This window comes from Hipposideros armiger, unplaced genomic scaffold (assembly GCF_001890085.2).
Source record: "Hipposideros armiger isolate ML-2016 unplaced genomic scaffold, ASM189008v1 scaffold_924, whole genome shotgun sequence".
NCBI lineage: Eukaryota > Metazoa > Chordata > Mammalia > Chiroptera > Hipposideridae > Hipposideros > Hipposideros armiger.
This window is the reverse complement of record NW_017732274.1, coordinates 524930-540255: the sequence shown is the minus strand read 5'-3', so window position 1 is coordinate 540255 and position 15326 is coordinate 524930. Positions and strand designations below refer to the sequence as shown.

The following is a 15326-nucleotide window of genomic DNA, read 5'->3' as shown; positions in this document are numbered from 1 at the left end:
GATAGGTACATACACACACAACACACACACACGCCAATTAAGATTATCTCACACTTGTGGAAAGTTCCTAATATTTTATGAGCAAATACTTACCGTTCAGGAGATTCTTCATAAATACTGTGACATTCTGTATTCTCAAGCATGAGACTTCTACTGAGGTTTTGTACCCCTGGATAATGGAAGTTAGCAAAGGAGTGTGACATTGGAGAAGTTTTGTTCCCAAGGTCGGAGATTCTCTTATCATGACTGGTTAGTCCACAAGTGAGGCCATCTAAAGCAGGATTCAGAGAGCGAGTCATATAGGCATCAGCTGATTGAGGCCTTCTCATTGGAGATGATGGATAGGGAGAAAGTTTGCTGATAAGAGGAGTCAAAAGATCAGCATATGCAGCTTTTGTGGGTTTCAGAAGTTTGTCAACATGAATATTAAGCATTTTCTGTTCAAAAGCACAAGAGAAGACAGAAGATGGGAGATTCTGAAGCCATGACAACAAACTCAGATCCAAATCATCACAACCATTACCACATAAGAGGTCGATGCCAAGAAGTACTTCACTTTCTGTAATTTCTTCTCCAGTTGCTTTACTTTGACAAAATTCTACACAGCATTCATAAAGTAGACCCTTCATTACAAGCTGAAATAAACGATTGTTACTTGCTTTGAAACCAGCCTCACTTAACTTTCTATCAGCAGGGATGAATTCAGCAACCATGACACAAGCCTCTTCAAAACAGTGAACTCGTGCAGTGCTGGGATTCCAGTCCTTAAATTCGGCATGATTGGTCAGACGAGGCAAAGTCAAAAGCAAACAGAGTTTGCTATAATCATCTTTAGAAGGGCAGTACTCTTCTAGGGCATGTAAACATTGCACAGCTTCTTGCATTGTAAATTCCAGCTGTAAGAAAAACATAAGTGATCACCATAAAGAGAGGTGCTGTGAGTTATGAAAACAATTAGAGTGGTTCATTCAAATACAAAGATACTTTACAAACTTTCATAAGCTATTCAATTGCAAAAGGATAAACTCTAGTGTCATTGAATACCCATATAATTTGTAAGATATTTAACCACCTTCAAGTCAGAAACCAAAATGTTTTTCACTACTAAAATAAGATTAAATAATCTCATTAATTAGCACATTAAACTTTTATCTATAAAAACAGTGTTCTAATTCAGGATTAAGACTGTCATTTTCAAATGCATAATTTTTTTAGATTTGTTTATTTTTTATCAAATGTATAATTTTTTTTAAAGATTTTATTGGGGAATTGGGGAAGGGGAAACTGATGGGGGGAATTGGGGAAGGGGAACAGCCAAGTTGCTGTCCTTCAGTCTTAGTTGTGGAGGGCGCAGCTAGCTCAGCTCCAAGTCCAGTCACCACCCAGCCGCCCGTCAGCAGCTTGTGGCAGCTCAGCTCAAGGTGCTGTGTTCAATCTTAGTTGCGGGTAGGCATAGCCCACCATCCCATGTTGGAGTCGAACCGGCAACCTTGTTGTTAGGAGCACGTACTCTCACCAGCTGAGCCATCCTGCCATCTGTGTTGGCAGCTCAACTGCAGCTCAGTTCAGGGGCAGTTCACTGGCCCATGTGGGAATCAAACCGGCGACCCTGCTGCTCAGAGCTCACGCTCTTAACCAACTGAGCCACTCGGCTGGCCCAAATGTATAATTTTTAAGGGTAAGAATAACTGAGTTTTCTAGAAATGAAAACTGAAGCATACCAATATTCAAATGTTTACAAAGTTCGCTATCATTCCAGCTTACCAAAAAAGCAAAAGCCATTCAGAAGCTTGCAAGAGGAAAATTTGTGTGGGGAAAGAAAGCAAATCAAGAAAAGGAACATCTACAATTCGTTTACTACAAAACCAGTGTGGAGACAGAACAAAAGGAAGCTCAGTTGAGAGAATAATTACAAGAATTTGTATAGTGAATATTAATCTTAGAATCATAAGCTTTTAATGATGTAAGGAACTATGGAGTTTATGTAGTCCAGCTTCTATATCTTACAAATGGGAAAAGTTAGGGTGCAGATTTAACCAAGGTAATTCAGTTGATTAGTGACAAAGACAGAATAAAAATTAGGTCTTTTGACTTATATTCCAGTGTTCTTTCCACTTTTAAACATCATTACCTGGCAAACACTTCTCTGTTATATATGAAAGTTCCCATTGTAATATCCTTTTGGTTTATTTCAATGAACACTTATTGGCACTTACTAAAAGTTTCATTGGTTTTAGATGTAACAATACTAATAGTAAAACTGTCAAAGTAATTCTCTAATAAAAAAGAATTGAATATTGTTAAATTTAAACTATCATAGAGACAAACATTTTATCAAAAAACCACCTCTGGAAGGAAATAAGACAGAAGAAGGAGGAAAACATAATTCACTTCTGGGATAAGAAAGAAGCAATGATGTAGAGTGATCAAGTCAAACATGTATTGCTATCTAAATCACCTTAAACAGGAGGGAAGCACATACTCTCCAACCAACCAGCCATTCATTTATCATCTTTGCATAAATCACGGAACAAATTTAGACTCACTACAGACTGAAAACACTACATCTGCAGAAAAGCAGATCTTGCCCCATCCTGGCTCATAAGAAGTTCAAAAACTCATGATACTAATCTTCTGTTTTAGTGAATAAAATACTTATGACTGAAACAAGACTATGGCGCAAACCTTCAGGAATAAAAACCTTACATGCTGGGGCTCATCTTCTGCTGACATTGCATTGTTAACACATAAAGCTTCTAAAAACTTCTGCTTCAGGATAATATAACGAAACCTGTGAAAAATAAAATATGAAACATTAAAATGATTAAAAAGCTGAATTATAGCAATGTCAAAGACTGGAAATGAAACTCAAGTTCCTGAATCAAAACAGGCCAAGTATGTCTTAAAGAAGTAATTATGTCTTTTAAAAAAGGCTTAGCAAAATTAATTTCCAATGTCTCATAAATCAAATGTACTTATAAGTTACTGTAAGTACCTTTGCTTTCAGGAAATTCTTAAAATATTTTATGAAGTTTATCACATTGAAGCCATAATTAAAATAATTTCAATAGTCAGTAATCCCAAATTAATATTCAAAGGAAGGATTTCTATTTCCAATATTAATTCTAAACAAATGTCAAGTTTTTATGGAAGATGTCAAATATCACCTAATATAAAATCAAAATCCTTTATATTCAAAATGTTTTGTTTTCCCAAAATATGACCTTTTTTCTTTTCAAACACAAGAGAGTTCTAATAAAACAGGGCTGAAAGGGTAAGGAGAAATGTACAACATTTCTAAAAAGTCATAAAGTAACTATACACTTAAAACTTTTTAACAGGGATTTTTCAGGGAGAGAAAAGAGCAAAGAATCTACTTGACTTGTCTAAGAGTCAAAAAATGTTGGATGCCTCAAGCACTTTAAAGTGTTTCTAAGAACTGAAAGAAAATAACAGTGAACCTTTGGTCATTCTTTCAACCATTGTTGTAGTAGCAAATATGTGTCCAATAAAACAAAACCCCTGCCTTCAAAAAGAGGGCCATCTAATAAATTGTATGAAATATGTATAGGGTTCAGCAGGGTCTCGAGGGCATGTGAAACCAATACTACCAGAAAGGGTGGGAAGTAAAGGGAAAGCTTTAAAAGAACTGATTCTTGGAAGATGATCAGGAGTGTGGTATGTAAAAGCAGGAGATGGTAAAAGGAGTAGTATTCCAATAAATGAAGAATGTACAAAAGCAAACAGGTATCAATAACATAATATGAATGGAGAATCAAAAAACAATATAAGGTTGCAGTTCTGTTAATGGTGGAGTCACCTGTATTGGGCTAACCTTTCTGCAGATAAATATGATAAACCCTAGATAAAATAAAAAAAATTAAAAAAAACTATTTGAAAGCACCAAACAACAACAAAAAGCTGGCACAACTAAAGAGACATCAATGTTTGACAAAAGAGAACTTTAGGGGGTAATATTCAAGGGTATAAGGCCTTCCAGCTGAAGGCACTCCCCAGTCCATACAGTGTGAGCTATAACTCAAGCAGAAAGCTGCAGTTTTACCAGCTTAAGAGGTGAGCAAAAAGTTGGTCTTTTTTGTAACTATGTATGGAGATGGATGTTAACTAGACTTTTGTGGTAATCATTTTGCAATTTATACAAATATCAAATCATTTTGTAGTACACCTGAAACTAACATAATGCTATACCTCAATCAAAAATAATCTTAAAGACAGCCAGACAAAAAAAATAGTACACACAAGAGAATAAGGAGACAAACACATCCAACTAACTGTTCGTCAGAAATAATGGAGGCCAGGAGACAATGGAATGACATCTTTAAAATCTTTATACTATTATGAAGAAGCAACTGCTTCAGATATGCCCCTTGTGAATTTTTGTATATAGACATTGTTAACCAAGTAGGTTAGTATATCAGATTTTCAAATGATTGAAGTACATGCAACTTGTCCTCTGGAAGTGCTCAAAATCAATGGGATTGAGTATACTATCTATTTACCACGAAAATTAATGGTCTTTTAAAAAAATTTTGTACATTGTTTATTTTGCTAAGCTTCTATCAATGATAAGAAACCAGAAACTGCAGATGAAATCTCACCGTTTTTTGTCAAATTTTTCCATACATTCTAGAGGCTGAATGAACTGAAGAACTTCATCCCACTGACCATCAAGGATTAGCTGCCTATATAAAGAAAAGCCCATGTATGTTATCAAATTTGGGTTACACTAATTAAAAGCAGAATAGATGCCACTGGCATCTACTGGGTATAGGTCAGAGATGCTGCTAAACATCCTACAATGCACAGGACAACCCCCACGCCCCCAAATACACACACCACAATGAATTATATGGCCCAAAATATTTATTGTGCCATGGTTGAGAAATCCTGCTCTAAATTGTTTATTCTGTATCTTTCAGGCATTTGATACTAAAGTTTACACTCTTGAGATTGAAAACAAGGAAGGAACAAGATCGGGTTTCATCCTACTTTAGTGGGTTATGGGAACTTCGAAAAGTTACAAGGCATTCTTATTGCTGCTCTTCTTTTATAACAGTAATTTCCCTACTTTGGGAGTTTTAGAGCAGTAAAATGTAAAAAGGAAGGGATGGACAGGAGGCTCTACAAAGGGTTGCCAACTTTTAATTCTGCAAAGAAGGAATATTAATAAAAACAAACATACATCATAATCATTTTATAAAGGGATATTTTAATACTTAAAAAGGTAGGAAGGACACAATTTCAAAGGCCAGCCCTTTAAGATTAATACATTTAGTTTAATGAAAAACTTAACTATTTTATAATTCCTTGCATTTCACCTCAGACCAGCAAAACTTCATCAGAAACCAACAGGTTCCTGGAGGGGCTATTTGACAGCCACTGCTGAATTCCAGGCTAGCAATTTTGAAAAACAGGCCCAAAGAACACTGCCTCAGTACTGGTTCCTGACTATATCATTGACTAAGATCCCTGGGCTCAATGACATTCCTAACACCAAATACAGGGAAGTCCAATGAGTTTAAATAAACTCCCCTCCTATAATAAAGCTTTAAAAAAAAGTTTCTTTTTCATGAGTTAGGAACACTTCATTTCTTGAGGCTTTTCAAGTCACAAAATGCCACATGCCCAAGAATCTGTACTCCTTGTCAATGATATCTGGTATCACATAAGCATGAAATACATTTCTGTCTAGAAATATGGGTTTTTACTTTTTCTGTCCAATTCAAGTTAGGATATATTTAGCTTTCCATTTTGGCAAAAATGCTAATTCCCTTTTGCCCTGCAACTCCACCTCCAAGAATCTCATTCTAAGGAAATAATCCAAGATACAGAAAATTTGTACAAAAGTTGCTCAGGGCATTTATTTAAGAAAAATTGAAAACAATTTAATTGTCTAGAAATAGGGGAACCATTAGGAAATTAAGGAAACTGAAAATTTTTTAAGTATAAATTGTAATCACACAGAATCCTTATGATGTTAATGGGTAAAGCAGATACTAAATTACAAACAACAGAATTGCTGTTATGTTTTTAATATGCACAGAAAATCATCAGTAGTGTGTTTGGTGGTGGGGTGATTTTTCTTCTTTATTTTTCTATAATGAATATGTTTACATAATGAGTATGCTTTATTTCTAAAGGCCAAAAAAATGGTACTTCAGAAATATTTTATCTTTCTGGAATCTCTGCTTTCTTAATCAAATATTTTTTATGATGATGCCACACCACAATGTAGTTGTAATTCTTGTTTTTTTAACCTCTAGATCTTATTACTAAGAACATTCTACAGAAAACACTATTTTGCAAATGTTGCATTATAAAGACAAACATTTTTAAAAATAATACTTACATAGCCTTTTCATAAGAATAAAAATCTACCTGTATTATACATATTACCTTATTAATACTTAACATTTCTTTATAGGAGCTACAAACCTCACAGTACTAATGAAATCATACCTCAGGAAAAGCATATCATCTGAAAATAGGCCATTTATGACTCCACTTTCTTTCTCAAGGGCCAACATACTAATGTGAAGCTTCTTTGAATTCAAGAAGTCTAAAATTAGCTTAATGATTTCGACCTCTTTTACATTCACTGTTTCTTCAGCCGTCATGTTGATAGCCTAAATATTAAACAGAACAAAACAAAAATTAGTCCTATTGTTTTGTTTCTAAGTGTTTTTATTATCTGTGTTGAAGTGCCACATAAAAGGTTTCTTGGAATTATAGAGTAAAGCTATTTCAAAATGTAATTAACTTAATACTTATCAAAACCAAGTCATTCTGTAAGGTGTGATAAAGATATGGCTATGATTTTTTAAAGTCCTTATCTTTGAGAGATACACATTGGAACAATTCAGATTAAATGATATAAAGTCTGTAATTTGCTTCAAAATAATACAAGAATTGGGGAGTGGGGAGAGATAAAGGTAAAACATGAATAATCAAAACTACTGAAGCAGGGTAATGGGTAAATGAAGGTTCATTATATTTGCTATGCTCTAAAAGTTTGTGTCCTCCCAAAATCCATATGTCGAAATCCTAACCCCCAAAGTGATGGTTTTAGGAAGTGGGGTCTATGGTAGGTGATTAGGTCATGAGGGCAGGGCTCTCATAATTGTGATTAGTGCCCTTAAAAAAGAGACCCCAGAAAGCTAGCTCACGCTTCCACCTTGTGAGGACACAAGGAGAAGTCAGCAGTCAGCAACCAGGAAGAGGGCCCTCACCACAAACTGAACACATTAGCACCCTGATCTCGGACTTCCAGCCTCCAAAACTGTGAGCAATAAATTTCTGCTATTTATAAGCCACAAGTCTGATATTGTTATAGCATAACAATGGAATAAGACAATATTATTCTGTCTACTCTAACACATTTTTAAAACTTGGCATAATAAAGAATATTTTAAAAAGTCACTAATAAACGAACCATGTTTAGCTATGTCATAATACCTTGCCCTACATATGTCCTAATACACGCATTCCATAAGCACTACTGTGTTTACTCTGTGATAGTCACTGTCCGGTACTCAGGAGACTATGACCTTGTCCTTAAGAAGCTTATAGTCTAGCAGCAACACATAAGATGTTGCACCTGTGCTTTGGAGCCAAGCAAAACAAAGCTGGTTAAAATATGTAACTTTAAGTTATACTGGTATTATCAACCTAGACATCAATGATATTTCAACTTCTAAAATCCCTTCTCTCACCTATAAGACTGCAGTGATAGAAGTAAGCACACTGCTTATGAATTCATAAAGATTTACAACTAGAGAGACTTCTGAAGATCATTAAGTCAACATTCTCATTTTACAGATGAGGCCACACAAGTTAAATGGCCTAAGTTGTTACAGTTTTCAAATGTTAAGGCTCAGAGCAATATAAAAGACTACCACACTAAGGGGTCTAGCTGCAAAGAAACATCAAATGAAACAGACTGTAAGCATATCTCTCTCACAAGACCAACTAACTTTAACCAAGCTCACAGAAACATAAACACCTAGGTGTATGCACACAGATTAATTTTTTTCAATTTGTTTACTATTTTGTCAATTTATTTCTTCATAATGAGAAGTGCAAATGTCTAGCAGGCTAGAACACTCACATCAGATAAATACATTTTCTTAGAAAGAGAAGGTGGTAGGGTAAACAAGGGACAGTGCATGGGACGGTAATTATATGACTAAAATATTTAATGATATCAGACTAAGCTAATCTTACACATCCATCTCCACTGTAAAGACATGCCTGCCTCAGGAAACAGAGAAATCGCAAATCTCTCTCCCAACAGGTCAGCCGCACAATTGCTCATGCTTTGGGTTTTCCTTTGCTATCTTCTGAGCGTACCACTCTCCTGTTCATAGACTTTGTCCAAAAGAGGATACAGTAAAATTAATGATATTTCCACTCATTAAATTCTAATCACATTTCAGAACTGTCTCCCTGAGATTACTCCTAGAGCACAACGATTAGCGATTTTAGCATTCCCCAAATCTTCAGATAATTCTTACTAGCAAAGGAATGGCTTTTACTAATTAAACTCACAGAAAAATAATTGTATCCCCAATCCATCTCTAAGTTCTTTAGAGGGCACTTCACTTATATCACTATGCACCAACCATACAGCTTAGTGCAGAATTGAGACTGCAATTTTCTGATGTTAAACATTTTATAGGCTTCATATCATTCAACATTCAGTCTAAATATGAAGTAACTCTGGAGTTATTATGAATCTATAGCAATAGTTCTACTTTAAATCATAACTACAAGTTGAATGCTACCATCATTCTTGGTCAATAAAGCCTAAGATATACATTCTTACAAATATATATTTTACATTGACTTTACATTTAAATTTTGGATACAGAAAATGTATCCTACTTAACCTAGAATTGGTCAGGGGTTTGTTTAAATTAATTTTTAAAAGACAGTTTTAATTCGATAATGTAGAATTCCCAGTAGAAATGTATGGTATTTTAATCACCCAACCCAGAATTTTAATTCTTACAAGCTTCACTATTACTACATACAATATAAAACAAAGGCATATGTTTATGAGACCACATCTCAGAACTATTCTTTTCTAACCACGCTGTGAAACATTTTTAGAGGCTCCAAATCCTAGCTATATAATTTAGAAGTTAGATACATTGTATACAGTAATCCCCCCTTATCCACAGGGGATACACTCCAAGACCCTCAGGGGATGCCTGAAACCTTGGATAGTAGCGAACCCTATATATATACTAGGTTTTTTCCCATACATACATACCTTTTCACTTAAAGGAAGCACTTCACAGCTTCTCATTGCCAAATCCAAATTGCCAGCATCACCCCTCTTGCACTCTGGGGCCATCATTAAGTAAAATAAGGGTTACCTAAACACAAGCACTGCCATATCAGGACAGTGCTGATAACCAAGACAGCTACTAAGTGACTAACAGGTGGGTAGCACATGCAACGTGGTTATGATGAAAAAAAGACGATTCATGTCTGGGTGGGATGCAGGGGAACTGTGTGAGATTTCATCACGCTACTCAGAATAATGCACAATGTAACACTTATGAATGGCTTATTTATAGAATTTTCCACTTAATATTTTCAGACTGTGGTTGGTTGACTATGGGTAAGTGAAACTGCGAAAAGCGAAATTGCAGATGAGGGGGGACTACTGTACATATTTTTAAAGATAACATTTAATTCAGAAACATTTTTTAATCTCCTTCAACTACTATTCACTACAAAGTTAGAATTTTTTTCTAATTCAGAGAAGTAAAATTCAATAATAAATGCTTCTTTCCCCACTTCTCAGAGAGGCTATAATAAATCAGTAAGAGTTAACTAGCTTCGGAACAACTAAAACTATCTTTTAAAATGAGATGTATAATACAAAATGCCCCTTAGTTGAATTAACTTCAAGTGTTAAAATCAATGAAGAAAAGTCTCTAAACGGCAGGCCGAGTGGCGCGTTTGTTAGGAGTTGGCTTGGGACGTCAGCTCTGAGCAGCAGGGCCCCGGTTCGGACCCCACATGAGGGCCAATGATGCTGCGCCCTCCACAGCTAAGACAGTGAACAACAGCTCAACCTGGAGCTGGGCAGCCGTGAGTCACTGGCTACAGTGTAGGCTACAGTGGAGCTGCAGTGGGCTGCCATAAGCTACCATGAGCCGCCATGAACAGCCATCCAATGGCCGGCAAGCGACTGCCTCACCCAGGAAGAGTGCAATGATAATACGACCAACATGGGCCAGTGAAGCGACGTCCTCCACAACTAGACTGAAGAACAAAAAGGACAGCAACTTGTCTGTTCCCCTTGCCCGATTCCCCAATAAAAATAAAAAAAGAAAAGTCTCTAAAAAGTACAGAATAGGTAATTCTCTTTCTAACAGTTCTAAATGCTGTTCAAAAGACTAGAGCTCTGGCCCTTTGATCTGACTCATATTTAGCCAAAGTCTGCTCTGACAGCATCTTAAGTGGACCTGCCAGCTATCCATGGTACACATGAACAAACAATTACTCACCACGAAGAATTTATGTAGGGCCAAAAATAAAGTGTATTCCACTGAAAATAGGAAAAAAAATGGAAAAAACTCAGAATGTTTCAGTATTTCCATATTAAATGACAAATTTATCTGTAAAAAAAAAATCACAAAAATATCTCTAACTTCTCCTTTAAGAAATAAAATTGGGCCCGCCAAGTGGCGCGCTGGTTAAGAGCTGGCTTGGGATGCCAGCTCTGAGCAGCAGGACCCTGGTTCGGATTCCACGTGGGGGCCAGTGACACTGCCCTCTACAGCTAAGATGGTGAACAACAGCTCGACCTGGAGCTGGGCTGCCATGAGTCACGGGCGACGGCGTAGGCTGCAGCCTCTGCTGCAGTGGGCTGCCGGGAGCTACCACGTGTGGCTGGCAGCCAGTGTGAGCTGCCAAGAGCCGCTGTGAGCGGCCGTCCAGAGGCCTGCGACTGATCTGCCTCGCCTGGGAAGAGCGCAATGATGGTGCCAACATGGGCCAGTAAAGCAACGTCCTCCACAACTAGACTGAAGAACAAATAAGACAGCAAATTGTCTGTTCCCCTTCCCCTGATTCCCCAGTGCTGTTCCCCTCCCCCAATTCCCCAATAAAATCTTATAAAAAAATTTTTACTTATGTCCAATATCTAGACTAAGTGAGATAAGGAAACAAAAGTTTTCTTTAATAATAAGTACATCTGGAAACCAACCGGAAGGTGGTTACTATTTTAGTACTTAGATAACAATTAATATCCACAGGAACTAAATTTCAGATGAGGTATCTATGCGGACTTGTATTGATTCCTATCTTAGTGAAACAAGATTAGAATGTATTAAAGGGCAAGAAATAAATTTTTTCTAAATCTAAGATTAACGGTAAAATGTTAACAATAAGAAAAAAGAAATAATAGCAATAGAAATATATTCACTTCTATGTATATGGAAAAAATTTCATGAAAAAAATATCAGTGGTAGCGTATTAACCAAATATAAATAGATATGATTTAAATGTTCCTTTGCGATGAGGTTACTTATAATGCAGATTAAGAAGGAAGAAAAAGGCACAAGGCTAAGACTGATTCAGAAGTACAGGGTTAAGGGAATTGGGGTCCAAGTCATTATAAATTTTATAGCCAAGAAAAAAGTATTTAAGAAAGGCTCCATTAATCCCCAGCTCCATCCCATATAATAAAAACCACTCTCTTTAATCTTCCAAGTGCCTAATACTGACTAAAGTACTCTACAATTACAGTTTACAGGCAAAAATGCAGATAAAGAAATGAAATATTGTGAAGGCACTGAAGAAACCATCTGCAACATAGGACTGCTACACCTTTCCTTTTAAACAGAAAAAGAAAGAAATTTGGTAGCTATCTTTTTAATAAAACAGCATTCTAAAATCTTATGTAGCATTGTAAATGCCTGGTTCTTCATGAATTATAAACGTGATGATAAATGCAAGTCACTTAATCTCTATGGGCCTCAATTTCTTCATACATAAAATAAGAGGGTTCATTTGGGTAATTTCTATGATTTCCCTTCAAATTTTATAATTTGGCTTAACTCACAATAACATGAAGTATATGTTCTTTGGCGGGGGGAATGTCAAGTCTGGGATAATCAGAAATATATAATCCATAAGGTCAGTTTAATGAGAAAAAAATAGATTTGTTTCAGATCATTAAAGGAAACAAAAGAAAACCCCTTCTAATTGCAAAGCTCTGTCACGTCTGCTAATCAGCTAATGTTTGTGGCATGGATGCAGCATCCATGTGTCCCTTCTCACTGCTGACAGCTGTTCTCTATTCATCAATTATTTTAATTTACCTTCTGGAACTGTGAATGATTTGGGGCCTAAAGAACAAATTATGTTTAAAGCAGGTGCAGCTTTATATAGCTATAAAAAGAAAAAATTCAATTAACATAAACTGTATGTTGTATATATGCATAAAATAGCTCTGGCAAAAGACACAAGACATTGATTAAAATGATTGTCTCCAGGAAGGAAAACTAGATATTCAAAGAATAGGAGTGGGAAGAAGACTTTTCACTAAATATACCCTTTTTTACTTAGAATTTTGTACCATGTACAAATATTACCTATTCAAAATTTTAAAATAATAAATATAAAACATAAATAATAAATTTCCAATTGCAAATAACTGAAAGGAATTAGTGATATGAGTATAATGTATTCATTATGTATACAATGAATAAATGCCAGAGTGATTTGTATTTTTTTCATAACCCAAGACCTCTTCTCAGATCTGATTCAAATATTATTTTGATCTTTCTTTATAAATATTTGTGTTCTTTCCATATTCAAACCCATAAATAATTTTAAACATATTTAATTACTTAAATACTAAAAATTTAAAAGATAAGCAAGAAGTATTTTTTTTTACTCAGACTGCGTAAAGTATTTTTTTTTACTCAGACTGTGTAATTAAGTCACATAAACCAGAAAAGGTAAAAAAAAAAAATTGTCAAATTTTGCACTAAAAATGTAAATCTACCATTTAGCAAAAGTTGCCTTAAACAAAGACAGGGACAAACTAAGACTAAATGCAACACACATAAACAGTGAAACGGTTACCACCTAGAACACAGAAATAGCTCTTTAAGTCAATGCTTCCCCCAAACTCTAGTTGAACAATGAGCAAAGAATACAAACAGACAAGTCACAGAACTACAAATGACCAATAAATTTATGAAAAGATATTTAATCTCACTAGTGACATTAAGATACCATTTATGGCTTACCTCTTGTGCAAAAATTAAAAAGACCTGAAAATATCTAGTGTTGGCAAGAGTGTGGTAAATGCCTCTTCATGCATTGTATTAAGAATGTAAATTGGCAATGGAATTGTAATAAATATGTATGATATGGGGGGGATGAGGCAGCGGATAAGGGCAGAGGGTTGTCACTTTGAGGGGTAAAAAGTATAACTATTGCACTGTGTTGTACACCTGAAACTAATTAAAAATAAATAAAAAATAAACATAAAACAAAAATAAAAATAAGTTAAAAAAAGAATGTAAATTGGGACAGACTTTTTAAGAGAGAATCTGACAGTATAAAATTGTCATCTATGAAAATTTTAAATGTATATACTCTTTAACTTACCAATTCCAATTCTACTTCTAGGAACCTATGCTGCATAAATACTTGCAAATATACACCAAGATTCACATACAAAGATGTTCCTTGAAGATCTGCTTATAATAGAGAAAAACTAGAAGTAAACTGAGCTCCCATCAGCAGCAAAATTGTTAAATTATGGTAAATTTATACGACAGAACACTAATGCAGTGATGTGCATCTACACATCTTAAATTGGAAAGGCACATCACAGAACAATATATCTATCAATAAATATTTGCCAAATAGATGAATATACATAGGCTTATTTATTTATTTATTTATTTATTTATTTATTTATTTATTTATTTATTTTACCAAGGGAGGGCATAATATCTGTGTCTAAACAAATAACAAAGAAAGGTCTGGAGAGATACATATTAAACTGTTCAGAGTGGTTACCTCTGGAGAAAGGTATAGGATTGGATGGAGGGCAGGAAACTAGGAAGGTAAGGGGCTCAAAGGGAGACTTTTTCACTCTGCCATTTGTATTATCTGAATGGTTCACAATCAATATGTATTCATGCATTTCTTGTATGTTTATACATACATTTCTTATATAAATACAATTTTTAATTTTAAAGAGAAAAAAACCTCTGAAAATGGGGGGAACATTATAGGATTAGATCTCAAAGATTTTCTTCTATATCAAGGTACCAACTAGAGTAGAATCCCAAATATAGGATTAACTGCTGATACAATGCAAAAACTATTAGGATGTTTACTTATGTTGTTTAATTGATCCATATAACAATCCTATGAGATGGGCAACTTCATCCAATTTTACAAATGAAGACACTCAGCTTTGTAAGGTTAAGAAATTAGTCCAACATTTACATTAAGGCTAAACATATCTCACTAGCAACTGAATGCCTCTTTCAGAAGTGTGTCAGGACATAAGTCCTGACATCAGCAGCATCCATGTGAATGCCAACCAGGAAGTCTTTAAAAAGTACCAGAGGGAACCTATTTAACAGGGAAGCAAAACAAAGGGCAAGAGGGTGTGGGTGTGTGTGGGGTGTGGGTGTGTGTGTGTGTGGGGGGGTGTCTGTGTGTGTGTGTTGATTAATTTGGGGTCAATTTTTCATTAGTTTTTTTAAACATCTGAGCAAGTAGAACTCTTCAACTCTCCATTAGCTCCTTAAACATCTGAGCTGTCTTATCTTGGTAACCAGACAAGAAATTGTCTCCTCCTCCCCAATTCATATCTTAAGCTTTGTAGCAATGAAAATTAGAATTTCTGATTGTGAAAGAGATACAGAAATGCAGAGACAAAGAGAACAAGCAAAGAGAGACAGAAAGAGAAAGAAAAGAAGGAAAGGAGGGAGGGAAGGAAGGAAATACAGTAGCTGAAGGTTATACTCCTAGGGCAAATTTGGAACCATAAGTCTGCCAGATTCTAAAGCTCTTTCTTTTATACTATACTACACTGATTCCCAAGAAAGGAAAGGGCAAAGATACCTTACAAAAACAAGAAAAAAACATAAAATGGTTACTTACAGTCACCTAAACATGCCAAAATAAAAAAGGTTTCATAGAACTGAATATTTTTTTAAATTATTCTAACAGAGGTTCCTAGTTCTATGATCATTTACATTATTTTTCTATTAAACAATGTTAATAGGATAGGTAAATAATCTACAAGTCTG

The 15326-nt window shown here is 35.2% G+C and overlaps 1 protein-coding gene across 9 annotated transcripts in view; it reads right to left on the bottom strand.

Moving 5' to 3' along the window:
- The window catches only part of WDR47 (WD repeat domain 47), a 44914-nt gene extending 38267 nt beyond the window's left edge, over nucleotides 1-6647 (bottom strand). For 5 of the 9 annotated variants that reach the window (XM_019630626.1, XM_019630625.1, XM_019630629.1 and 2 more), the window contains exons 1-4: nucleotides 6481-6647; nucleotides 4620-4703; nucleotides 2686-2791; nucleotides 94-896 (exon numbers count right to left, since the gene is read on the bottom strand). In XM_019630626.1, coding sequence (XP_019486171.1) covers nucleotides 94-896; nucleotides 2686-2791; nucleotides 4620-4703; nucleotides 6481-6638 — 1151 coding nt within the window. In that variant the 5' untranslated portion in view covers nucleotides 6639-6647. The remainder of the gene's footprint in view (nucleotides 1-93; nucleotides 897-2685; nucleotides 2792-4619; nucleotides 4704-6480) is intronic. The other 4 variants (XM_019630630.1, XM_019630632.1, XM_019630631.1 and 1 more) reach the window with 1 other exon arrangement.
- Between the last annotated feature and the right edge of the window lie 8679 nt (nucleotides 6648-15326).